General features: G+C 42.2%; 2 protein-coding genes across 6 annotated transcripts in view; one reads left to right on the top strand and one right to left on the bottom strand.

Annotated features, from left to right (window-relative positions):
* The window catches only part of DISP2 (dispatched RND transporter family member 2), a 38,640-nt gene extending 15,116 nt beyond the window's left edge, over positions 1-23,524 (bottom strand). Inside the window, exons 1-4 of one of the 2 annotated variants that reach the window (XM_048852778.2) lie at positions 23,362-23,418; positions 8,253-8,298; positions 6,445-6,897; positions 3,266-3,295 (exon numbers count right to left, since the gene is read on the bottom strand). In XM_048852778.2, coding sequence (XP_048708735.1) covers positions 3,266-3,295; positions 6,445-6,728 — 314 coding nt within the window. In that variant the 5' untranslated portion in view covers positions 6,729-6,897; positions 8,253-8,298; positions 23,362-23,418. Of the gene's footprint in view, positions 1-3,265; positions 3,296-6,444; positions 6,898-8,252; positions 8,299-23,361 lie in introns of both variants that reach the window. The other variant, XM_048852777.2, reaches the window with a different exon arrangement.
* A 177-nt stretch (positions 23,525-23,701) lies between these two features.
* The window catches only part of CCDC9B (coiled-coil domain containing 9B), a 147,806-nt gene continuing 146,028 nt past the window's right edge, over positions 23,702-25,479 (top strand). For all 4 annotated transcript variants that reach the window (XM_075129706.1, XM_048852804.2, XM_075129705.1 and 1 more), the window contains exon 1: positions 23,702-23,834. The gene's annotated coding sequence lies outside the window, so the exon portion shown is untranslated. The remainder of the gene's footprint in view (positions 23,835-25,479) is intronic.

Below are 25,479 nucleotides of genomic sequence, written 5' to 3' on the forward strand. Positions count from 1 at the left end.
ATTAACTTGGGTAATTACATTCTGCATCCCTACACTTCCCTGCCTTTTCAATTGGAAACAGTAAAAACTAGGCACTTGCCTCCCTGGGCAAAATGTGGCTTTTAATATTTAACTGCAAAAATCCATTTGGGAAGGTTGTTTTTCCCCCCTTATTATTTTGTTCTCCTCCTCCCACACATTGCACAATCCAAACTATCCACTGCCAGACAGTCTAGTCAGTGTGTAACTGACAAGAAGCAGCATGAAGTTTGGGATCTCAACAGAATACACAGGAAAGTAGATAATCAGCTTGTGAATCTGCTGCCACAAGATATTGTCATGACTAAGAGCTTACTAGGATTCAAAAGAAAATTATAAATGTATGCAGATAATAAGATCATTCAAAGTTATATTAGATAGAATTATTTTTATAAGGGATATAAACCCTCATGCTTCAAAACATATGGCAAACTCTTAGGCCAGGTCTACATGAGAAACTTTTGCTGGCACAGTAATGTTGGTTAAGGGTGTGTGTTTGTGTGTGTGTGAGAGAGAGAGAGACCTGGCATAAACTGACAAAGAATAAGTTATGCCAGCAAAAGCACTCTTTTGCCAGTATAAACTGTAGCTGCACCAGGAGGTTTTGCTGGTATAGCTATATTGGCAAGCACAGTTGCCAACTTTCATGCGGTAAATAAGCACCCCGACTTTCACAATAAGCCAAAAATCAAGCTAATCCCATTTCAAAACAAACCAATCCCTAAGAACCCCAACATTTTATGTGACTAGATTCCCCCGGCGTGCAGTCTGGGACTGTGGTGGGCCTGCTGTGCACCTCTAATTCTCTCCCCCTTGCCTCTACTTGCCAGGAGCCAATCAAAAAAAAAAGAAGCAACAAACTGCAACAAGCTACAAGCTAAACAAGCAACAAGCTACAAGCCAAAAACTAGCCAACAAGCAACTCACAAGCCAATTAAGCCAAAATGGTTTATTATTTTAACTTGAAGCCCAATTTCTGCGTTTTTTTCATGGGTTTGGCATGTCTGTTGGCAAGTTTTTTCTAATATAGACCTCATCTAATTGCCTGGGGTTTCTTGTACCTTTCTCAGAAGCATTTGGCACTAGCTACTGTTGGAGACAGGATATTGGACCACAAGGGCTATTGATGTGATCTGGTATATTTCTAAATATTTATGTCTTTGTAAGGTCTAAGGACTATTTGTTAGCAAACAGCTCCTGGTGTATTTTAGATTCATGGATGAATTTACTGTTTACAAGCCTCAGAAGCTGTGCCGCTGCACTTCAATCCTGAACCGTAATACTCTAGCTAGCCCAGTCCCATGCGTCTCGTGAGCCAGAGACTGTTAATTGTGTCAAGTAATGTAGCTTCGTCATAACCAGGGACAAGAATGAGCCCATGAAATGCGTTTTCACTTGTGACTGAATCTGGAATTGAACCTATGACCTGTTTTTTTTAAATGTAGACATAGTTATTAAACTTGCATGCGCAAATCAGGTATTTGTGCATGCAAAAGATCAGAAATGGCCACTTGCACATTAAATTATCTATTTATGTGTGGGGCTGTGGTAATTTGATGCCTAACTTTTTAAACATCAAGCCCTCAACCTCCAGAGGTGAAAGATTCTTACACAAATCCACTGGAGAACCTACCTGATAAACACAGTTTGTAAACCAAAAACTGGAAGCACTAAGAGGTAGAGAACCACCTGTTAAAACAGTTTGTATCTTGCTGATGTTAGCTTAAATGGATGTTGTTAATTAGTTTTAGGCCTCAAAATTACATTTTTAAATGGAGTGTTGTGAAAGGAATTACAAAAATGTTTTCATGATTTTTTTATTTATGCATTTCAACAAAACCAATTTTTAAAATTGTTACATTCCACTGCTGTGCTGGTAACCCAAATGCAACAGCCCTGTAGCAGCCAGAAAGGGTGCTCCTGCATTTGTTTTCATTCTCTAAGTTAAGTGTTCTCCAAGCATGATATTAAGAGGAAGAATAGAAAGTGAAAAATACCGTAAATTAGCTATAAGTTGTACACATATTGAATCTATTTCCCCATGTTAAGTATCCTCACACCTTCTTGTCAACTGTCTAAATGGACCATCTTGATTATCACTACAAAAGTTTTTTTTCTCCTGCTGATAATAGCTCATCTTAATTAATTAGCCTCTTACTCCACCTTTTCATGTTCTCTGTATGTATGTGTCTGTCTATCTATCTATCTATATGTTCCATTCTAGGCATCCGATGAAGTGGGCTGTAGCCCACGAAAGCTTATGCTCAAATAAATTTGTTAGTCTCTAAGGTGCCACAAGTACTCCTTTTCTCATTCCTTTGGATTTAAATATGAGAAACATAGGGCAGGAGATTAGGGCAACAAGTAATTATTTTATTTATCTTTTTTCATATAACATTTCTTTCCAGAAGTGTGTCTAGATTGTCCATAATCACCTTTCCGTCATACACGATTCCGAGTTGCACTTTATATTCCCCGACCTCTTTTAAACATTTTAGTCATCTAAATTTAATTGTAGAGCTTCTGGTGCATTAATACATGAAGAACTAGGAAGCATTACACATAACCTTGACAAACACATCTCCATCACTAGATACTGTGGGAAAATGCAAAACTCTGAGACTATTACTGCTGTTACCCTCACATCGAGCAATCTTGTGTCTGAAGATCTTCCAGTTTGCTTTAATTCTGAGATGCAGAACCCAGGAGAATCCACTGCAGTCATTTAATATCTACAATACTTGTGTTGTGCTTTTCATCCCTGGATCTCAAAGCATTTCACCAACGTAGGTAAACATTATTATACCTATTTTCCAAATAAGGAAACTGAGGCACAAAGAGGTGTAATGAGTTGGTTAAGGTGGCATGGAAAGTCAGTGACAGAGTGGGGAATAGAATCCAGATTTCCTGACTCCCAAGTCAGTGGACCTGGCTGCTCCTCTAGGCTTGGTTTAGACCAATCAAGAAAAACAAATAAAGCTGTTGGCTGGGCCAGAGAAAGCGCACGCTTGGAGAAAAGCTATCTAGACAGTGAAGCTCTTCATGAATGCAGGTTAAATTTATTACACAAACAGAAACAGATTTTTCAGACAGATGGGAAGCCTTTAATGAGGAGCTCTGCTCTTGCCTCTGAAGCTGCGCCTGTCTGGAATGTCACCAGGAATAATACACTGTGTTTCCTAATAGCAGGGTAGGAGAGCAATGATAATAGGGTAGCAGGAAAGGAAGCATTTGATATTTAACATACCTTTTTGGCATCCTGAAAGCTTTGTCATGTCTGCAGAAAGAAAGAGATTGGTTGGTTTATTATTTTAACTTGAAGCAGTGTGCTGTGCTGTTAATAAGCAAGTTAACCCTTTCAGGAACTGTAAAACAAGAAAGCTGTACAGTGCAGTTCCAGCTGATGAAAGCTATCTGACACTAGTCTAAGTACATCATGAGGAGGCAGTCTAATGAATAGGACAATCTCTTCTCCCACTGGTCTTTTAAAGAAACACAACAGAAAGAGACGTAGGTTTGAATCCCACTCCTGATCTTTTGCCTTATGGGAAAATCCTACAGAAATTTAATTAGATCATAAACAATTTAGTTCTATGGAAATTACTCTATACACTTAACCTATAGATTTTAATAGAAAATTATATATTTTCTACAGATTTTTTAACCTTTCCATAGCACGGGTATAATTCTCCATTAAATTCTATAGGATGGTTCAAAATAGAGTATAATTTTCTATTAAACCCAATAGGGCTTTTCCATCAGGGTAAACATTTGTGCATTGGGCTCTATTTTCTGCAGTCAATGCTGATGATGGGTTGAGCGATATGGAACTGCTCATGACAATTTGCCACAAAACAAATGCCCTCATAGATGAACATTTGTTATTCCTAGCTGCACTGTTCTAAGGAGTTCAGCAAACAAGTCTTCTCTGAGGAATTCAAAGGTCACTTTTGTTAACAAACCTTTGAGCCTGAGCTTTCCACTTGCACAATTAACAAAAGCTCCATTTCAGATCTGAAGAACCTTTTTTCCTCTCATCCCCTTTAACTGTATAGTCTTACCACCTCCTCATTCAGGGAAGGCTCAGGATTGCCCAACATAAAAATTCTCTATCTCAGTGGTTCTCAAACTGGGTCAGGACTCCAAAGTGGGTTGCGACCCTGTTTTAATGGCTGGCGTTGGACCTGCTGGGACCTGGGGCTGAAGCCGAAGCTTGAGCATCACCGCCCAGGGCTGGGTGGCAGGGCTCAGGCTTTGGGTTTGGCCCTGGGTGGCAGGGCTCAGGTTACAGACCCCACACCCGGGGCTGAAGACTTGGGCTGCACCTTTGGCTCCCTGGGGCAACAAGGCTTTGGTTTTGCCCCCTCTCTCCTCCTCCCCCCCTCCCCCTGGGGCGATGAGGCTTGGGCAGGCTCAGGCTTCAGTCCCTTCTCCTGGGGTCATTTAGTAATTTTTGTTGTCAGAAAGGGGTCACACTGCAGTGAAGTTTGAGAACCCTGCGTATCTCATGTAAAAGTGCATGCTGCTTAAGAGACTTTCAGTTGTATGGTGGCAGCTTTTTGTGAGTGACATGGATGGGAGAATTGCAAAACAGAACAGTTCTGGTATTTGTAAAGCAAATGACGAGGGCCCAAACATTGTCCTCTCCAAGGTACTCAATGGCACATGTTCATTTGTTATAAATCACTCACAGTTTTTTCATGCAGCATTAGCTCTCTCTGGATTTTGGAGTGTTGTTTACATTCTTTTTTAAACTGAGATTACAGTCAGAAGATGCACTGTGGATCTATATAGTAATTCTCTTTCAATAAATCTATAGCAAATTTGCTCAGATTACAAATCATAACAGTATTGTGGTGATGATGATTATGACTTTTCTAACTGCCAGCACTGCAAACTCTGCAAACGCTTTGCAAAACCAGCTGAGTCTGTAGCTTAAATCACCTATTATAAAGAATTTAACTGATAATTTTGTTGAAGGTATATGAGCTAAAATAGGATCCTAGTCACTCCCTGATAGCTGTGGCTGTGAGGCTCTACAGTGCAAACAGAGGAAAACACAGGTTTTTTTCTGTTGCTAGATATAGCTCAAGAAAATAAAGGGATAGAATGTGCTTAACCTTGTACCAGAGTGCAGGGATAGATTCAACACTATCTAATCTACCTCTGTTAGGATCTTCTAAGGTGCCTGTCAGTGTGATATTAAAGGACTTGGGAACTTTAGTGCCAATAGTGGTCCTAAAAATAAGGAGAGGGGTGTAGTAGATGCCATTCCTCGCTGTACTCTTACAGCTCTTCCAGACACATGCATGCCTGCTAGTGTGCGGCTTTTCCTTAGCCTCCACTTACAACCAACCCAGGCAGTGGCTTTAAGTCCCAGTTTAGTTCTCAGAGAGCTACTATGTTGAGTGAGAAGATCATTTTTACAGTCATTTTTTCTGACCATCACCATACTTTAAGATAGAACACCCCGGTTCAAGTGGAATGTTCCTTCCACAGAAAGGAAACCCTGGCAGCTATTTGGGATTCTCCAGCATTTTGATAGCCTCACAGGATGAAATGCACTCTTCGGCTCATTGAAATACTTAAGAACCAAAGGGTTTTGGGGTACTTCTTACAATATACCAGAAGAAAATATGAGAACTGCAAAACATGGGCCTGATCATGGCTAGATTAGATGTCTTGACCCCAGTTTGAGGCATTATCTAATGAGTCCTATTAGGATCAAAGCGTGGGGTGCACAGTGGGAAGGAACTAGGAACTGCTTGTATGCCCGACACAAGTGCACTGCTCACTCCATGTGCCTTGGGGGTACCTATTGCCCCAAAGCAGAAGAGGAGCTGGCAGAGCCTTGCTCCCCATCTCCATCCTCACCACCTCTCCAGCACAGCACTTTCCCTTCCCAGCACACCCCAAAGCTCTAAGAGAGATTGAGAGCAGAGCAGTGTGAATAATGGATATTTTATTTAACTGGCAATCTTGAAAAATTAGGAAACCAATTGTTTCAGGTTGATGAGAAAATTATACGTTTTTGAAATTTTCAGCAAATCAAAAGTAAGAAAAAAGTTGTTTGGGGTCTAACTGAATGTTTCATTTGACCTGAAATGAAATCTTTGGTTAGATTTCAATCAATTTTTAACATTTTTAATTCTTTAAAAATAGAATTAAAGGAAATTTCAAAATGAAAAGTCAGTTCAAATAAAAAAATTGAAATGCTTTGTTTAGAAAATGTCAAACAAAGCATTTTTGATTTTTCAGAATTTTTAGGGGATTTTTCCTCAGTTGAAACAATTCAGTGAGATTGACATAAATTTGTGAAATATTTTGGTCACCAAATTTGCTATTTTTGCCAAAAAGTTTTAGTCGAAAAATTTTGCCCAGCTGCAATTGTGAATAACCCTGTGACCTGTACAGACTTTGGCTTACCTGACTGTTACAATGTGGCGCTGCACTGGTCGTGACTGCTGCTGGTCATGTGACCACTGTTTCCATTGACTTTCAGAGGTCTCGTGGTGGGAAGCTGGTAAAGAATTCCCACTGGAATGGTGGGAGCACAAAGTGGCCCTCTCTCCATGCCCTGGCAGTGGGGGCAAGGCATAGCTGTCTCTAGGTTCATGCTGGTTGCAATGGTAATATAGGTGATGTTGATGTGAGTCCTGGGAGCTGGATGGCACCTGACCATTGGACTGAACAGACATTGGTCCAAGCATGCGGCTGGAGGAAGGCAGACGACCTCTCACCAAGCTGGGAGATGCAGTGATAGGGCACCGATGGACTGGACAGACTCTTTCCCAGGGAGCTCCACCATGGCTTGGTTCAGTCTTCCTGATCTCTGGCACATTAAGACAGGTTTGGCAAGGTTCTGGGTTTACTTTCTCTCTGTGAGAAAACATGGAACAATTTTATCATGTACTAGAGTGGTGGAAAGGCCCTGTATGGGATCACATCTCCCAGTCTAAAGGTTTTGATAGATTAATATATTTTAAAGTCAGAGGGGACCATTATGATCATCGAGGCCAAATCCCACATAACATAGCCCTTAGAACTGCACCCAGTAAGTCCTGCATCAAGCCCATATTTTGTGGTTGAGCTAGTGAGTCTACGTTTTTTTAAGAAAGATATATGAGCTGGATTTAAAGACTTCAGGTGATGGAGACTCCACCGCATCCCTAGGTAATTTGTTCCAATGGTTAATGTAGTGTATGGGAACTGGGTAGTAGTCTTTTAAATAGTTAGTGAGCCTTATAGGAGTGCTTACTGTGTTTTGTGTTTTAGAAACCTGGCAGAGTAGCATTGTGAGTATGTAGCTACGTTTTCCATGTTGTGCCATGGTTATGTGGACCCCACAGTTCCTTTGTGGTTTCTTCATGCTCTTATTGTTGTGTAAAGGGCAAAAGACACAATAATTAATTATCATAATCCAGGAATACAGTGAAACAAAGAGTAACCAAGAGGCCTAATGAAACAGAAACTAAAGGAAACTAACCTACCACCACTGGGACTGTGAGTGAACTATTCATTTAAAAAGGGGAAAAGGAGTTAAAATGTCTGGAAGTTTGGGGAAAACAAACTTTTTGATAGCTCAGTAAAGAACTGGCCACCTACATCAAGAGACTGGAACCACATATAATCACTACTGGCATAACTGATGAGAGATGGGCTAGTATTTGGAATAGCACCTGCACTTGCTACTTGGCAGCAAGCCATGGACAAGGAATTAGAGGGTATTCCTGGCACTCAGTGTTATTTGGACAATATACATTTTATGGGAGCTAGTTATGAAGAGCACCTGGAAAACCTCCAGAAGGCACATGTGAGGCTGTCATAGTCTGGGCTTAGAGCAAACAAGGAAAATGTGAATTTTTCAAAGACTCGGTTATGTATTGTAGCCATACCATTGACAAAGATGGATTGCGTAAATTACAAGAGACAGCTGAAGCTATCCCTAAAGCATCCCAACCAAAAAACGTGTCACAATTACTTTCTTTTGGGGGGATGGTCAGTTATTGCTATAGATTCTTGCTTAACACAGCAACAGTGTTATCTCTCCCAAATGAACTGTTACACAATGGAAAGAAATGGTGTTGGTCCATACAGTGCACCAAAGCTTTTGATGAGGGCAAGAGTCTTACAGCATCTGAAAAGATCCTTGCACACTATAGTGGATCTTTGCCTCTAAAGTTTGCCTGTTTTCATACTGAAAGGCCCATTGCCTTTGTTTCTAGATCTCTTACCTCAACAGAATGTATCTCAAATTGATAGAGCAGCTCTGAGGTTAGCCTGGGGAAAAAGTTTAATCAATATCACTATAGGAAACAATTTACTCTAGTTATGGATAATCAACTTCTAGTCTCAATTTTTAACCCAAAGAGTATTAGTAATGGCTTCTGCAGCACAATTACAGAGGTGGGCAATATTCTCGGCCACTCACTGTTATAATATTGAGTTCAAAAGTACCAACGAACACGCAAATGCAGATTATTTGTCAAGCATATGCAGACTGCTATGAAGTTCAGGTCACATGTACTCCAGAAATTACATGGCCAGCCATTTGGGAATTGTAAAAACAAAAGTCCTTGTCCAAAGTTTTGTGTGGTACCCAGGCAATGATACACAAATAGAGGAAATAGCAAAACAATGTCCAGCTTGTCAAGAAAACACAACACATGCCTAAACATGCTTCTTTGCATCCTTGGGTGTGGCCAAACCCTGTGGCAGTAAATCTACATAGACTATGTTAACCCATTTATGGGACATATGTTTTTGATTGCACTAGATGACCACTCTAAATGGCCTGAACTATGCTATATTAATTCAACTAAATCACTGCAGATGGTAGAAGGGTTAAGACTCTTGTTTCCAAGATCAGGAGTGTCTAAAGAGATTGTCAATGACAAAATAACTCAATTCACATTTGCAGAGTTTCAGTTGTTTGTCAGAAAAAATGGTATCAAACATGTCACATCAGCTCCTTACTATCCTGCCACAAAGGGATTAGTGGGAAGATTTATCCAGACATTAAAGCAATTGATTTGTGCTATAACTCCAGATAAAGGTAGTTTACAACATAAGAGTATGGATTTTTCTACTGGCCTATAGGAATGCAAAACATGCCACTACAAATCAGATGCCAGCGATATTGTTTATGGGATGTAATTTAAGATCTTGCTTGGACTTGTTGAAGGCTTGTTAAAGTCATGCCTGTGGCAGTCAACACAGTTGTCCCTAACACAGTGAAGGGCAGTTGGAGTGCATGCAGATGAATGAGAGAATACAATCCTGTGGGACAGAACACATGAAAAACATTTACTTAATCTTTCCTCGTCTCTACTTATTATACACCAGCCTTGGCTGAAACACACTTATTGTATACCCCAATGACTTTTGCCAGCTCCAGGGGGCAGAGTTAAGGATCCAAAGCAGGGCTGGTGTGTACCATAACTCTGTATTTTCTGGTTTTTAGAAGTTTAAGTTTGTTTTACGGTAACTATTTATTTCCTGGTTTTCAGTGGTTTAAGTATAGGTGTACTTGACCTACAAAAGTCCAAGGCACTGCCAGTCAATTTTAACTCTATGTTAGAGTTTTTGGGCATTGAATTTTAGTTAGAGTTCTGGAATTGTGGTCCACACTATACGATGGCCAATTCAAGATCTTTTTTCATTTCATTTTTATGTTCTAAGATGATATGTCATTGTTATTTCCTGTACCCTTGACCGTATTTTTTCTTGATATTCATTATGTACAATTTAAACAAGCAATGATTTACTAAAATAAACAATAATTCACAGATATGTTGCCACACTGACAAATTACACTTTTAGAATAATAGAATCATAAAAATGTAGGGTTGGAAGGGACCCAAAGAGGTCATCTAGTCCTTCTCCCTGTGCTGGGGCAGGACCAAGTAAACTTGGACCATCCCTGACAGGTGTTTTCCTAACCTATTTTTAAAAACTTCCTATGATGGAAATTCCACAACCTCCCTTGGAAGCCTATTCCAGTACTCCACTATCCTTAGAGATAGAAAGATTTTCCTAATACCTAACCTAAATCTCCCTTGCTGAAGATTAAGCTGTTTACATCTTGTCCTACCATCAGTGGACATGGTGAACAATTGATCATAGTGCTCTTTATAAGAGCCCTTAGCATATATGAGGATTGTTATCAGGTCTCGTCCCCCCAAGTCTTCTTTTCCCAAGACTAAACATATCCAGACTTTTAACCTTTCCACATAGGTCATGTTTTCTAAATCTTTTATCATATCTACGCTCTCCTCTGGACTCTCTCCCATTTATCCACATCTTTCTTAAAGTGTGGTGACCAAAACTAGACACAATACTCCAGCAGTGGCCTCACCAGTGCTGAGTAATAATGACTTTCTGTGTCTTACATATGGCATTCCTGTTAATACACCCCAGAATGATATTAACCTTTTTCACAACTGCATCACATTGTTGGCTTATATTCAGTTTGTGATCTACTGTAACCCTGAGATCCTTTTCTGCAGTACTACTGCCTAGCCAGTTACACCTCATTTTGTATTTGATTTTTCCTTCTGAAGGGAAATACTTTGCACTCATCTTTAATCAATTTCATCTTGTTGATTTCATACCAAATCTCATATTTTTCCAGGTCATTTTGAATTCTAATTCTGTCCTCCAAAGTGTTTGCAACTCCTCTGAACTTGGTGTCATGCACACATTTTATCAGTGTACTCTCACTCCATTATGCAAGTCATTAATGAAAATAGTGAATAGTACTGGACTCAGGACAGACCCCTGCAGGACTCCATTAGACACCTCCTCCCATTAATAAATATTCTCTGAGTAGGTCCTTCAACCAGTTATACATCCACTTATAGTTATTTCATCTAGACCTCTTTTCTCTAATTAGCTTATGAAAATGACATGTGGGACTGTGTCAAAAGCCTTACTAAAATCAAGATATAGCACGTCTACTGCTTCCCCACATCCACTAGTCCAGTAACCCTGTCAAAGAAGGAAATTACATAGGTTGGTATGATTTGTTCTTGACAAATCTATGTTGACCATTACTTATCACCCTCTTATCCTCTAGCTACTTACAAAGTGACTGCTTAATAATTTGTTCCAGTATCTTTCTGGATACTGAAGTTAGACTGACTAGTCTTTAATTCTCCAGGGTCCTCTTTGTTCCTCCTTTTTAAAGACAGGTACTATGTTCCCTTCTTCAATCCTCTAGAACCTCTCCTGTCCTCCATGAATTTTCAAAGATAATTGCTAATGGTTCTTAGATTGCTTCAACGAATTCCCAAAGTACTTTACAATGAATTTTGTCAGGCACTGCTTACTTAGATAAGTTAGCTGTATTCAAGTCTTCTTCAACTTGTTCTTTCCCTATTTTGGCTTGTATTTCTTCCCCCTTTTTGTTAATAATTAATTGTGTTGAGCATCTGGTCACAATTAACTTTTTTAGTGGAGACTGAAGCAAAATATGCATTAAACATCTCAGCCTTCTTGATGTCATCCGTTATTAGCCCTTATTCCCTGCTAAATAGTGGACCTACACTTTCCTTTATCTTTCTGGTGCTTCTAATGTATTTATAGAACCTCTCCTTATTGTCTATTATGTCTCGCGATGTAACGCATTTTGTGCCTCAACCTTTCTGATTTTGTCCCTACATACTTCTGATATTATTTTGCATTTATCCTTAGCAATTTGTCCATGTTTCCATACTTTGTATGATTTGCTTTTGAATTTTGGGTCATTAAAGAGCTATTGATGGAGCCATATTGCCTCTTTTTAGTCTTCCTATCTTTCCTTCACATTAGGATACTTTGCTGTTGTGTCTATAATATTTTCTCTTTTAGAAACTGCCAGGTGTCCTGAACTCCTTTTTCCCTTAGACTTTCTTCCAATGGGAGAGTAGCTAGCTGTTCTCTGAGCCTGTAAGTCCATTGTCCTTATTCTGCTGCTCTTACTTCTTCCTTTCCATACAACCATGAAATCTATCATTTCATGATCACTGTCAACTGCTTTCTACCTTAAGATTGGCAACTAATTGCTTGCTGGAATTCAGAATCAAGTCTAAAATGGCTGAACTTCTGAAACTAGAAGTTGTCCTCAATACATTTTGGTGATCTAATTCCAATAAGATATTTGGATTTTTAAAAAAATTATACATCCAGTGAAAATACAAATTTTCTTCCTTTAAAGAGCTGGTGCTAGATAGTGGAGTGGGACCAGAAACTGTTCACTGATTTTTCATATCTAGAGTGTCTGTCTTTATTACTGGAGGAGAAAAACATTCTCATGTACAACACTGTGAAGCCAACTAGGGAGATGGGGGAAACATGAGCAGTGAAAAATTCCTCCTGACACACTCAAAAGAGCAGCCTGCTACAAAAATGACTGATCATAAAAATGGACAGATAACCCTTTAATTTATTCAATTGCATCCAACTGTTGCTTAAATACATGAATATTCTTGACTCTAACACTCCTGGTGGAAGTCTGTTCCCCCTATTCACCACTATGCCTGTAAAATAATGCCACTTTAAATTCTTCCTCCAGATGTTCCCTCCCAGCTGATACACTTGACCCTGGCCTGTCCAAGAACTTCATAGTTTATAATAACTTGAGCTGGTTTAAATCTTTCACTTAAGTCACTTGTTAATCATCGCTCATGACTAACTAATTCCAGTTCTGTCGATCATTTATCATATGTAAGCACCGAATTTCCATTCCTCATCTTAGCTGTCCTATGCGGTACTCTCTCCAACTTCATTATAGTGTCACCGTGGTTATCTAAAGGTCTTACAGGAAACCTGAAGCTTTTGGATAATTGTGGGTTGGTAATCACCTATGTAAGCTTTGAAGATTTCAAAGTCTGCAGAAGTTACAATCCCAATTAGCTGTGGATCTGGCAGCCTCAACATTTTATGTGCTGCAGTTCTTGCCAGAGTCGTAGACCGGCTCATGTTTGTTTGTCTGTACCAGGTCATAACACTATTATTTTGCTGCATAGACAGGACCCTCTAATCATATTAGAGAAGAGAGGATGAAGGAGTTTGTGGTGTTTGTTTACTGTTGGCAGGTGGGGGGGGAGGAAAGGGGAGGACTGGCTAGATCAGTGCATTTATGAATCATCTGCACACATGCTTTAATGATACTGGAACTGAACAAGAAGCTAACAACACTGAAAGAAGAACATCTGGAAGATAATTTCCGATCAGGGTGATGTGATATATTCAACAATTTTGGGGCTGCGGGGGCAGAAATGTTCCCTCGGGCACAGAAAAGTAGCCTGCAGTGGTGACCTCACAGCCTCATTTTGTCAAACCCAGCTGGATGCAATCCAAGAGATGAACAAAGAGAGGAGAGGGAGGCAGAGAGCAAGGACCAGACTGAAATTAACTGCTCCTGTTATCTACCATTGCTGGTTGTGTTCCCTACAATGTTTGCCTCCCTCAAAAGCTGGCTCAGAGCTCCAGGGCTGGCAGCTAGGGTTACCACGCATCCGGTTTTTAACCGAAATGCCCAGTCGAAAAGGGACCCTGGCGGCTCCAGTCAGCACCACTGACCAAGCCACTAAAAGTCCAGTCGGCAGCGCAGTGGGGCTAAGTCAGGCTCCTTGCCTGCCCTGGCTCTGTGTGGCTCCCAGAAGCAGCAACATGTCCCTACAGCCCCTAGGCACAAGGGTGGCCATGTGGCTCCGCATGCTGCCCCTGCCCACAGGCACTGCCCCTGCAGCTCCCATTGGCCAGGAATCGCCTAGGGGCCACAGGGACATGCCGACTGCTTCCGGGAGCTGCCTGAGGTAAGTGTTGTATGGAGCCTGCACCCCTTACCTTCTGCATCCCAACCCCCTGCCCCAGCCCTGAGCCCCCTCCCGCACTCTGAACCCCTTGGCCCCAGCCCAGAGCCCCCGCATGCAATCCAAACCCCTCATTTCTGCCCCACCCCAGAGCCCTCACCCCCAGCCAGAGCCCTCACCTCCTCCCGCACTCCAACCCTCTGCCCCATCCCGGAGCCCCCTCCCACACTCCAAACCCCTCATTTCTGGCCCCAGCCAGGAGCCTACATCCCCAGCCGGAGCCCTCACCCCCTCCTGTGCCCTAACCCCCTCCTGTGTCCCAGCCCGGTGAAAATGAGTGAGTGAGCGAGGGTGGGGGAGAGCGAGTGACAAAGGGAGAGGGGATGGAGTGAGTGGGTGGCGTGGCCTTGAAGAAGAGGCGGGGTAGGGGTGGGGCCTTGGGAAGTGGCAGGGCAGAGTGCGGGCAAGGGTATTCAGTTTTTAGCAATCAGAAAGTTGGCAACCTTACTGGCAGCTTAGAGCTCCAGGTCCCCCCACTGCGAGCGGCAGCTTGGAATTATGGGTCCCATCCACCAACCACGGTGGCTCGGAGCTCCGGGGCCCCTGACAGCTGACAACTCCAGTCCTGCTGCCCTGGGGATGAAGCAAAAAATGTCACAGAAGTCTCTGGAAGTCACGAAATCCATGATCTCCATGACATAATCTTACCCTTACTTATGGCCCAACTGCTCGATTGGATTAAATGACCGTCCTCTGGGAAGCAGTAACTTTATGAAAATTTGGTCTCCACTGGAAGTTTCCTCTTTCACTAAGATATTCAGACAATTTGAAAATCAAATTTATGAAACTGTACTAGTCACCTTGTTACATTGCTTTCCTGAGATGATACCACAGCACAGACAACAAAATTTTTCACCACCTGAGGAATCAGAAACACCAAAAGAACAAAGACGGTATCTTCCTCTTCCCCTGTGAAAATGTGCAGGAAAGCTTAAACAATTAATGACTCCTAACTAGGCTCCTTTCTACTTCTTTACCCCACTGGAAGGTAGAGCAACAATGATGCAGACTAAGCAGAGGGTGTGACTTATGCAAGGAGCCAGGGCCACAGATCCATAAAACATGGGATTAGCAGAGGCCAAGTCCACAGAGCTTGGCCCATGTATGCACCTAGAGTCTGGATCTGTGCCATGCTGTCAAGCTTCAGCACTGGCTAAATACGTGGCTCAGGTGCTGAGTGGTCATTGTCTGGCCCCCAGCCTCCCATGCACATAGCGTAAAAGCTGTAGAGGAAGAGTTAGTGCTGGAAACATGCTGTGTAAATTGGCTGGTCCCCAATTCCTTCTCATTGGCTGACTACACCCAGTCACATGGAACTGAGTTCAGGCACTGTGGCAGAAGCAGCTTCATATGGAAGGGAAACGATACCACATAGCCACCATCCCCCTCTGCACAGTAACCCCATTTCTCCAGCATTTCTGTAATTTTGGTTCTCTCTGAGCCATGCAGTGGGAGAGGGCATGTGACTCAAACTGAGAAAGGAAGGGGGAACAAATCCAGCATTTTTAAGGAGAGCTGTAATGTGGGTCTATGAGACCCATTCTGAAAAATATATGGGCTTCACTACCTCCCTGATCTGCTGCATTTTCCCCATTGTGTATTTCTTATTTTGATACTGTCTCAATGATGTAATATTCCTCTGAAGATGTTATATGAATCTGTAACTTAGCAGGATGCCATCACTCACTGTTTTCCCAAGTAATTTAAATGTCTTTGTTTATTATGTACTAATAATTTATATTGTGGTACACCTAGAGGTTGGAGCCTTATTGTTCTAGACCCTGTACAAACAGATCGTAAACGACAATCCCTGCTTCAAAGAACTTACAGCCGAAAAGACAAGATGTACTAGGCAAATGAAAGAAAAAAGCAGGTGTGGGACAAGGGGAGAGGGGAGGTAACAAATATAACAGACTAGCTCTGTGGGCAACTCTAGCCAATAAGTAGCAGTAATCACCGTTCACATACTCTTAAAAATGGAAGAATTACAGTCCCAAGTGGGTTTTTCCTCACCTAAAATATGGATTCTACCAATTTTCTTCAAATAAAAAAAAATCCTCCTGTGCTAAGACCTACTACTGTGTGCCAAGTTTCTGTCTAGACTTGATATAATTTTTACTGAGACTTACAATAGAAGTTTTTAGAAGGAGCACTATAATAGAATTTAAAGAAAGGTTTATAATAGATGTACTGACAGATTCTTTTCTCAAGCACTAGGAACATGACACCAGCAACATGAAAATGTGACACAATAGTTGAGAGGGAATGAGTTCTTCTCTGATTTAACTTTTTTAAGGTGATAAAAGGACCACATTTTAGACAACAGGGAGCTCACAGCTGCAAGCATTCAGAGACAAGGCAGAGATAACAGAAAAGCAGCACAACGCTGTCAGAATGCATCAAACGAAAACTGTCATCTACTGTTCTGCATAACAAGCAATTAAAAATAGTTATAGGATACAAAATTAAAGAAAACAAAACAAAACAGGAAGAAGAGATGACTCATAAATATGAGAGGATCAAATATTGTTCAACAATTATGGTTTGTTCATATGTTGCTAGCATGTTTAAAGATGTTTCATTTTTTAATGTTAGTATTGCATCTTATTAAATGAGGGTCTGCCTTTAATGGCCTTTAGATTAGGCTCTTAGACCTGGTCTACACTAAATGGGTAAGTTGATGTAGGCTGTCTTGTGTTGAACTAGCTGTGGAAATGTTTTCACTTAAATTTGGCTCCCGCCGAAGTAAGTGCCTCTCTATGGCAATTTAGTACCCCCTTCTCCCAGTGACATAGAGTCACTGTCAATGTAATTACATTGATGCAGTGTCAGTGTAGACACAGTGTTGCTTACATTGGATGTTACTGGCTTTCAGGAGCCATCCCACAATGCCCCACACTGATAATACAATCGATACAAGCGCTCCTGGTGAGGATGCGCACCGCCAACACAAGGAGTCAAGTGTGCGCACACATAAGTGATTTAATAATTGCAGTGGCTGCGTGCCGACATAAGTTAGGTCAACATAATTTCGTAGTTTAGTGTAGACATGGTCTTAATTATTGGTGGAATCTGATAATATCCTGAAAAAGATAAGTACAATAGCCCAAAGTCATCACTAGTGAGATGTCATTGGCTTCTGTAGCATAACACCAGGATGAATTTGACCCAATTTGTGTACGTCATGTGGTTGGGATAATAGAAAAGGAAACAATCTGGAGCCCATTTCTGCTCCTGCTTAAGTCAATAAGAATTTTGTGACTGTGTCAGTCCAGGCTCTTGGGATGGCATCTTTGATAATGTGTACATACCATATTATTAAGCCTTCTGATTTTAGGTTTTAACCAATAAACAATTATAAGAGAAAGAAAGAAAGAAAGAAAGAAAGAAAGAAAGAAAGAAAGAAAGAAAGAAAGAAAGAAAGAAATCAGGGATTATCCAATAAACACCAGAAAAACACTGGAAATAGTTACTTGTATCTAAGGGCTTATCTACACAGAGCAGTTATGCGGGTTACAGGGGTGTGATTTCTAAAGCACATGAACATGTTGTTAATAGATTAGTCTATGTAGACCCTGCTGGCGCACACTAAAAATTCCCTAATGAACTTTAATATAGTAATTGCAATAGGGAACGTACGAAAGATTATCCATTATAATATAGACAAAGAGAACCCCCCCCCCCCAACACTTGATTTTTGGATATCTACATAAAACTCAATAATTACTGAAAAAAATTACCCCCTCTCCCCCAAATAAAATTAACAATCCCCAAAAACCAGAAGTCCTACATATCAGGCACATTTATGGTGCCAATCCTGCATGTTTCTGAGGATCTCTTGTGAGACATTGAGCACCCTCAATTCCCATTGACTTCAGTCACAGCAGTATTAGGCCCAATTCCCCCTTCCTCTTATGCACAGAAAATGGACCAAATTCATCCCAAGAATAACACTGAAGTCAATAGAAGTAGAGGGTGATCAGCACCTTTCTGGATTGAGCCCTAAAATTGCAAGTTGTGGGAGAGAGAAGATCTAAGAATTTTGTTATTTAACTGACTAAAAATTTGTATAACAATAATTTTAGAGGGGGGCCCAATTACTTTCACTCTTTCCATTGGCCAATATTTTGTATACTCAATATCTTATACACTGAAAAAAATTCCACAGGTTTTTTTCATTATAGCAGCAGAATCTATTCTTGAGGAGATCCGCAATCTTTTTAATGGGACTCTTGAGTATGTTAAATCAGTATGAAGAATTAATGAGATGGCAAAAGGCTGCCTCCAACATTTGTACTTTCTACTGACAAGAAAAGTTTAGCTTTACCGTTCTTATCCTTTGATGCTACTAAACATAATATTGAATTTACTACCAAATAGCTATTGATGCAATTGTATTCAAAGACACATATATAGATATACACATAATAAACAAAAGACAAGATATCCAGAGCTGAATGTTATTCACCCAAGAAGGTGAATACTGAAGGAATTAGCTGAAGAAATCTTGGAGTCACTGGCAATAATATTTATAAACTCATGGATAACAGGAGATATCCTGGAAGACTGGAGGAGAGCTAACATAATGCCCATCTTTAAAAAGTGGGGGAAGGAGGAGCTGGAGAACTATACACCAGTCAGCCTGACTACAATACCTGGGAAAGTAAAGTATAAAACATACAATTTGCAAATACCTGGAGGATGAAGGGGTAATCACTAGCAGCCAGCATGGATTTACCAAGGACACATCAAGCCAAACCAGTTTCATTTCCTTCTTTCACAGGGTAACTGGTTTGTTGGACAAGGGGAATACAGTGGACGTAATATTCCTGGACTTCAGCAAGACTTTTGACACAGTCCTGCAGGATATTATGATAAGTAAGCTGGAGAAATGTGGGCTTGGCAGAACTACCATTAAGTGGATACATATTTGGTTAAACAACCACAAACAGAGAGTAACTATTAATGGAATGCTTGTGGCACCTCAGAGACTAACAAATTTATTTGAGCATAAGCTTTCGTGAGCTACAGCTCACTTCATCGGATGCATCCGATGAAGTGAGCTGTAGCTCACAAAAGCTTATGCTCAAATAAATTTGTTAGTCTCTGTCATAAATATAAAGGGAAGGGTAAATACCTTTAAAATCCCTCCTGGCCAGAGGAAAAACCCTTTCACTTGTAAAAAGTTAAGAAGCTAGGATAACCTCGCTGGCACCTGACCACAATGACCAATGAGGAGACAAGATACTTTCAAAGCTGGAGGGGGGCAGAAACAAAGGGTCTGGGTCTGTCTGTGTGATGCTTTTGCCAGAGACAGAACAGGAATGGAGTCTTAGAACTTAGTAAGTAATCTAGCTAGATATGTGTTAGATTCTGTTTGTTTAAATGGCTGAGAAAATAAGCTGTGCTGAATGGAATGGATATTCCTGTTTTTGTGTCTTTTTGTAACTTAAGGTTTGCCTAGAGGGATTCTCTATGTTTTGAATCTAATTATCCTGTAAGGTATTTACTATCCTGATTTTACAGAGGTGATTCTTTTTTACTTTTTCTTCTATTAAAATTCTTCTTTTAAGAAACTGAATGCTTTTTTCATTGTTCTTAAGATCCAAGGGTTTGGGTCTGTGGTCACTTATGCAAATTGGTGAGGATTTTTATCAAACCTTCCCCAGAAAAAAGGGGGTAAGATTTGGGAGGATTTTGGGGGGGAAAGACGTTTCCAAACAAACTCTTTCCTAATAATAATAATACCGGTGTTAGATCTTTGGTAATGGCAGCAAAAGTCCAAGGGCAAAGGGTAAAATAGTTTGTACGTTGGCGAAGTTTTAACCTAAGCTGGTAAAAGTAAACTTAGGAGGTTTTCATGCAGGTCCCCACATCTGTACCCTAGCGTTCAGAGTGGGGAAGGAACCTTGAGAGTCTCTAATGTTCCACAAGTACTCCTTTTCTTTTTGTGAATACAGACTAACACGGCTGCTACTCTGAAACCTATTAATGGAATGATGTCAGATTGGAGGGAAGTCTCAAGTGGGGTTCCACAGGGGTCTGTTCTGGGTCTGGTGTTGTTTAATATAATTAATGACCTGGATGTAGGAATACAGAGCACACGGATCAAATTTGCAGATGACACAAAGCAAGGGAGGGTTGCCAACACTTTGGAAGATGGAGCTAAAATTCAGAGGGATCTTGATAAATTGGAGAACTGGGCTATAGACAACAAAATGAAATTCAACAAAGACAAATGTAAAATACTATGCTTAGAGAAGAAAAACCAAATGCATAACTACAAAATAAGGGATAACTGGCTTGGCAGCGGCACTGTAGAAAAGGATCTGAGAGTTGTGGTGGATCACAATGTCAACATGAGTCAGCAATGCAATGCTGTTGCAAAAAAGGCAAATGCAATTTTAGGTTGCATTAACAGAGGCAAAGCATGCAAGTCATGGGAGGTGATAGTACCTCTCTACTCGGTGCTGGTAAGGCCTCAAGTGGAGTACTGTGTCCAATTTTGGTCACCAGCGTATGGAAAGGATGTAGAGAAACTGGAAAGGATCCAGAAGCAAGTGACAAATATGATCAAAGGGATGGAATGCAAGCCATATGAGCAAAGGCTGCAGGAACTGGGTATGTTTAGTTTGGAAAAAAGGAGGTTAAGGGGGGACATGATAGCAATCTTCAAATACTTGAAAGGCTGCCATAAAAAGATGTTCTCTCTTGCCACAGAGGGCAGGACAAGAGGCAATGGGTTCAAACTGCAGCATAGTGGATTTCAATTAAATCTCAGGAAAAACTTCCTAACTATAAGAACAGTAGGACAATGGAACAGACTGCCTAGGCAGGTTGTGGAAGCTCCTTCACTAGAGGTTTTCAAAAGGAGACTGGATAGTGATCTGTCTTCTATGGTTTAGACACAACACAACAAATCCACATCTTGGCACGGGGTTAGACTAGATGACCCCTGTGGTCCTTTTTAACCCTATGATTCTACAATTTCGAAGTACAATTTGCCCTGTGTACACAATGGGTTAGTTAAAATGTCAACTAATACACTTAAACAAACAAACACCCAAAACAACACCTTTATATCCTAGTCTAGAAAAGGTCCAAGGAAACTTATTCTTTTGAGGCATCAATAGCTATCTGATGGTAAATTCAGTAGAATGTTCACAATAGACAGGAAATGTGAAGTTAAATGTTTAGTTTACAAACACACATACACACACACACAAGATCTGTATAGAAAGCCACATACAAATGTCTATGTGTATATATATTTATATATATATATATATATATATATAATATGTGGGAGGAGGCACTGCCTAATTATACATTATTACAATAAATTATATTGTAACTGAGCATGAGACTATAAACCACAAGATAAAGGTCAAAGTGGAGTCTGATTCTGCCAGCCATCTTTACTCACACATGTAATTGTAACTCATGCATACAGTCCTATTGATTTCAGTGGAGCTGCTCACCTGAGCAAGGATTATTCAAGTAAGCAAATGTTGCAGGATTTGACTGGTCATTTCTATGTCACCAGATTCCCAAAAAATTGTTGTGAAATGGTTACAGGAAGGGTTTATTTTTAGAATAGTACATGAATATTTTATTAACCAAAACTCACAGACTTCTTGCCTGAGATTTTCAAAGCTATCTAAGGAGATGTGACTGCCCACTTTCCTTGGACAGGTTGGAATAATCTCAGCACTAATGTAAAGTTTATTATTTGTACTAGGCAAAAGTGAAACTCTTTGCCTTTATGTATATATTTAGTTTAGTCTGATCTTCTGCTATGCACTGATCAACTAGAAAATCTAGATAATTTGGAAGACCTATGCCTCCTGAATAACAAATGAAAATCTGTTTAAATATTTAGGGCTGCCTTTACCCTATAACAACATGACTATTGGGCTCCATAGGAAAATTACTGTAAGGGTGCATATATGCATAGTAACTGATTTTGTAAGCTATGCATTGGGACATATAGCATAAAGGACATGACCAAGCCTGCAGAGTTTTGTTTAGACTGTGATTAAAGTTTTTGGGGGCAAGGAATGTGCCCTCTTTTGTGTTTGTACAGCAACTAGCACATTATGGATGCTAAGAGAAGCACATAATAAATACTAAGAATAACTTCTTTAACAATATATCATATTTTGTTACAGAAATTATAATTCATAAGGCTAAATCACATGCCCAGGCAAATGCAGATCATAATGATATATGGGGCTCACAGTTTTGCATGCCAAATCAATTGGAAACAGAGAAATCAGAATGTGTGTGTGCAAACAGCACTTGACAGCTAACTATCTGATTAGCTCTCTGTCACTCTGGTATAGAATTATCTCCATATCCACACCCACAGAGGTTTGTAGTGTGTGTATGTCTCCTTATTTAAAGGCAGAAGCAGTCTAATAAAACAGGTAGGTATTCCCAATGCTTTCAGGTCTTACATCCTAATGCCACATCATTGTCTTCCCTTATGACTATCTTTCAGCCTCCTTACTTTGGTATTATCTGGTTAGAATTTTATTCTGTTGTGCCCTGCAGGGAAAAATGCCATTCACAGATCTGTAGCTGTCATGAATGGCTTCCCTCTTCCTTGTCATAAATGTGGCGGTTACTGAGGCATAGGTCATCCCCAGAATCATGCGGAGTGCGGCTCCTATTCTGTAGGACACCATCCACAGCCCACGTTAATTGCCCTTCAATGTTACACTGGAACTAGAAATAGGTGCAAAATCTGCATATATTTCCCTTGTTTGTGCAATCATGAGGCAAGTGAATTAGGTATTCTCCCCTGTTTGAGAAAATCCTGGCTGACGCGACAGGCAGTTCTCTTCGGTTCTCTAGGGCAGCGTGTGTCGTTTTAATTCGAGGATAAACGCCAAACCAATCTGGAGACAGATGTGCAGAGGGGCTTGTCTGATAACATCAGTGAAACATGCTCAGGCGTTAGTCCCATCCCCACTGAACTGGAAAGCCCTGTGTTTAGCAGCGAGTCTCTTCTTCAGGTGATACTGGATGATCAAAGCCAATCGCAGCTGGAGGCTGGCGGGTACTCTCGCCACCAGCTGCTGCGCACCCTTTTGGCGACTCGCACCGTGCTGCACCTTAGCGAGGCCTGGAGGGGGCAGGAGGAGGCGAGCTGGGGGCGTGAAGGCTGGCAGCCCCCGTGGGGAGCTCCCTCACCCACCCCCGACTGCCTGGGCTCAGAAGGGCCGGCAGCAGTCCCCGCCGCCCGGCCCCGCGCTGGGGGGATGGCAGGGCCATCCCAGCCGCGGGGGCCAGGCGGGGCCGGCGCAGGGGGCGGGAGGCAGCGGGTCCCCGGGCGCCGCGGACAGGCGGGGAAAGGAGCCTCTGGAGGCAGCGGCGCGGGGCAGGGGCTGGCGCCGGGCCGAGGGAGGGGACCCGCGGCGGTGCGGGGAGGCCCAGGCGAGCGGGGCCGGGTGGCTGTGCAGGGACGCGCTGCGGGTCATACCTGGGCGAGCAGGTCCCCTGCTCCCGGCGCCTCCCCTCCGCCCGCTCCTCGGCGGCCGCCGGCTCCTCCTGCGCCTGCGGGGCCGGCGCTCCCTCCATGGCCTCGCCTCCGCGCCCCGCGGCGGCGGCTCGCCCGGGCTCGCTGCAGGCTCCGGCTGCCGAGGGAAAGGAGCTGTCCGGCGCTCGGCGGTGCTGAACGCCCGCCCCCCGCGGGCGGGGCGCCTGCGCAAGCGCAGAGGGCGCGGGGCGGGGCGAGGGAGGGGCCCGAGCCGCGTGCGTGGCCCAATAGCGGCGCCGGGCTGAGAGCGGGGCGGGGCCACGACCAGTCTCGAGGCTGGGAACCCGCCGCTGACGCTGGCCCCGAGAGGCGGGGGAGGGAGCCCTGGGAAGCACCAGCGGCTGGTACCAGGTGTCCTGGCAGCACAGGAGCGGGGGAGCGAGCCCTGGCATGGAGACCTTCCCTTGCCCCAGCTGGTAAGTGGGCCTGCTCCAGGGGCGGGCAGCACCCCCCTCGAGGAGAGCCTGACCTTCCCCGGAGCCGCGCTGCTCCCCCGCGCACACACGTTAGCCCAAGTGGAGCAACGCTGCTTCCTCCCGTCTGAGTGCAGCTGGCCCCGGCCCTCGGACACGGCCTGCTGCTGCCACGCTGGTATGAGCGCTACCCGGTTCCTAAAGACAGCGGGCCTGTGTTTTACAGGGATTTTAGCAAGGGGGTGTGCATAACTGCCCGGCTCTGGGAGATAGATGGCCAGGGCACTTAAGGGAGAGGTCACCTGGGACCAGTGTGACTCTACTTTTTAAACAATTACTGAACTGGATTCACAAGAATAACTTGTATTACAAAGAATATGAACACCCGGACTGTTTTTCTTTTCCAAAAGTGCATCGCTAAGTATGCCTAGTTATGAGTAGAAAAGACTTAATTACATTGTATTGCATGGTGTCAGATGGGTGCCACTGACTACAGTTTGGGCAGAGAACAGGAAAACTTCACTGGGTAACAATGGAAGATTAATTTGCAGCAGCTCACTCCAGAACTTTTTTCTTGATAATGGCCATGGCCCTGCTTGTGATTTTCACCATGGCAGTGACCTTGACCTTTTTTGTGACAGTGAGCACAGCCATGACTACAGCATCCTCCTGGCTTTACTTTCTATGAAAAAGCCAAAGCAAAAAGGATGAGTATTACTGTGCTAAGTATCCTGGCAACTCCCACTAATCCTCAAGCTGCTTAGAGTAAGCCCTTCCTGCTTTAATGCTCTAGATTTTTTAGAAGGTGTAAAAAGCATACATCTTTCCTTGATGGGAGATGAAGTGCTTTTATAATCCAGTGGTAGTGGAGTCCCAAGGATAGGATATGGAGACTACCAATGACTCTAATATTCCCTGACCAGGTTGAGATGTACTGGCTGCACAGTGGGGAAGGAGTCCCCTTTACTGAGTATCAGCTATGAAAATGTTTCTCTGCTACAGTTAAGCAAGAGGCTTGCTCATTAGGATTGAATAAATTGCAATTATTAGCTCTAGAATAGCTTATGTGGCCTACCTAGAAAAAATAAAACTTAATGTCTACTGAATAGATTGGACAGGATTTATTTGATGGTAAAGTCTCTGCTTATTGTTTCCTTTCCTTTTCCCTGCCTCTTGGTACTATAAAATAAAACAAGCAATAGAATTTTAAAGAAAGATTGGGAGATGGAATCCTCAGACCCTATTATAAATATGCTGCTACTTTTATAGCTAGCAATTTCATATAGGATATAATCTATTACCGTGGCTTTACTTTTATCGGTCAGGTTAGTGACATTGTAACTAGAAGAGTTTCATCTACTCCTTATTCTTTGCTCTTGTTTTGTGCAATGTAGCTTGGGCAATACAATCTCAGATGTAGTACCTATTTGAGAAGAAGTAAGGTCTTGTGGTTAAGCAGTAGGTTGGGATTCAGAAGATCTGGGCTCAATTCCCAGCTATGCCACAGACCGCCTGTCACTTAGTCACTGAGGGCTTGTCTATACTGGCACTTTACAGCGCTGCAATTTTCTCGCTCAGGGGTGTGAAAAAACACCTCCACGAGGGGCACAGCTACCAGGGCTGGTAGCTGCACCCCTCATAGAGATGG

This window comes from Caretta caretta, chromosome 6 (genome assembly GCF_965140235.1).
Source record: "Caretta caretta isolate rCarCar2 chromosome 6, rCarCar1.hap1, whole genome shotgun sequence".
NCBI classification, from domain to species: domain Eukaryota; kingdom Metazoa; phylum Chordata; order Testudines; family Cheloniidae; genus Caretta; species Caretta caretta.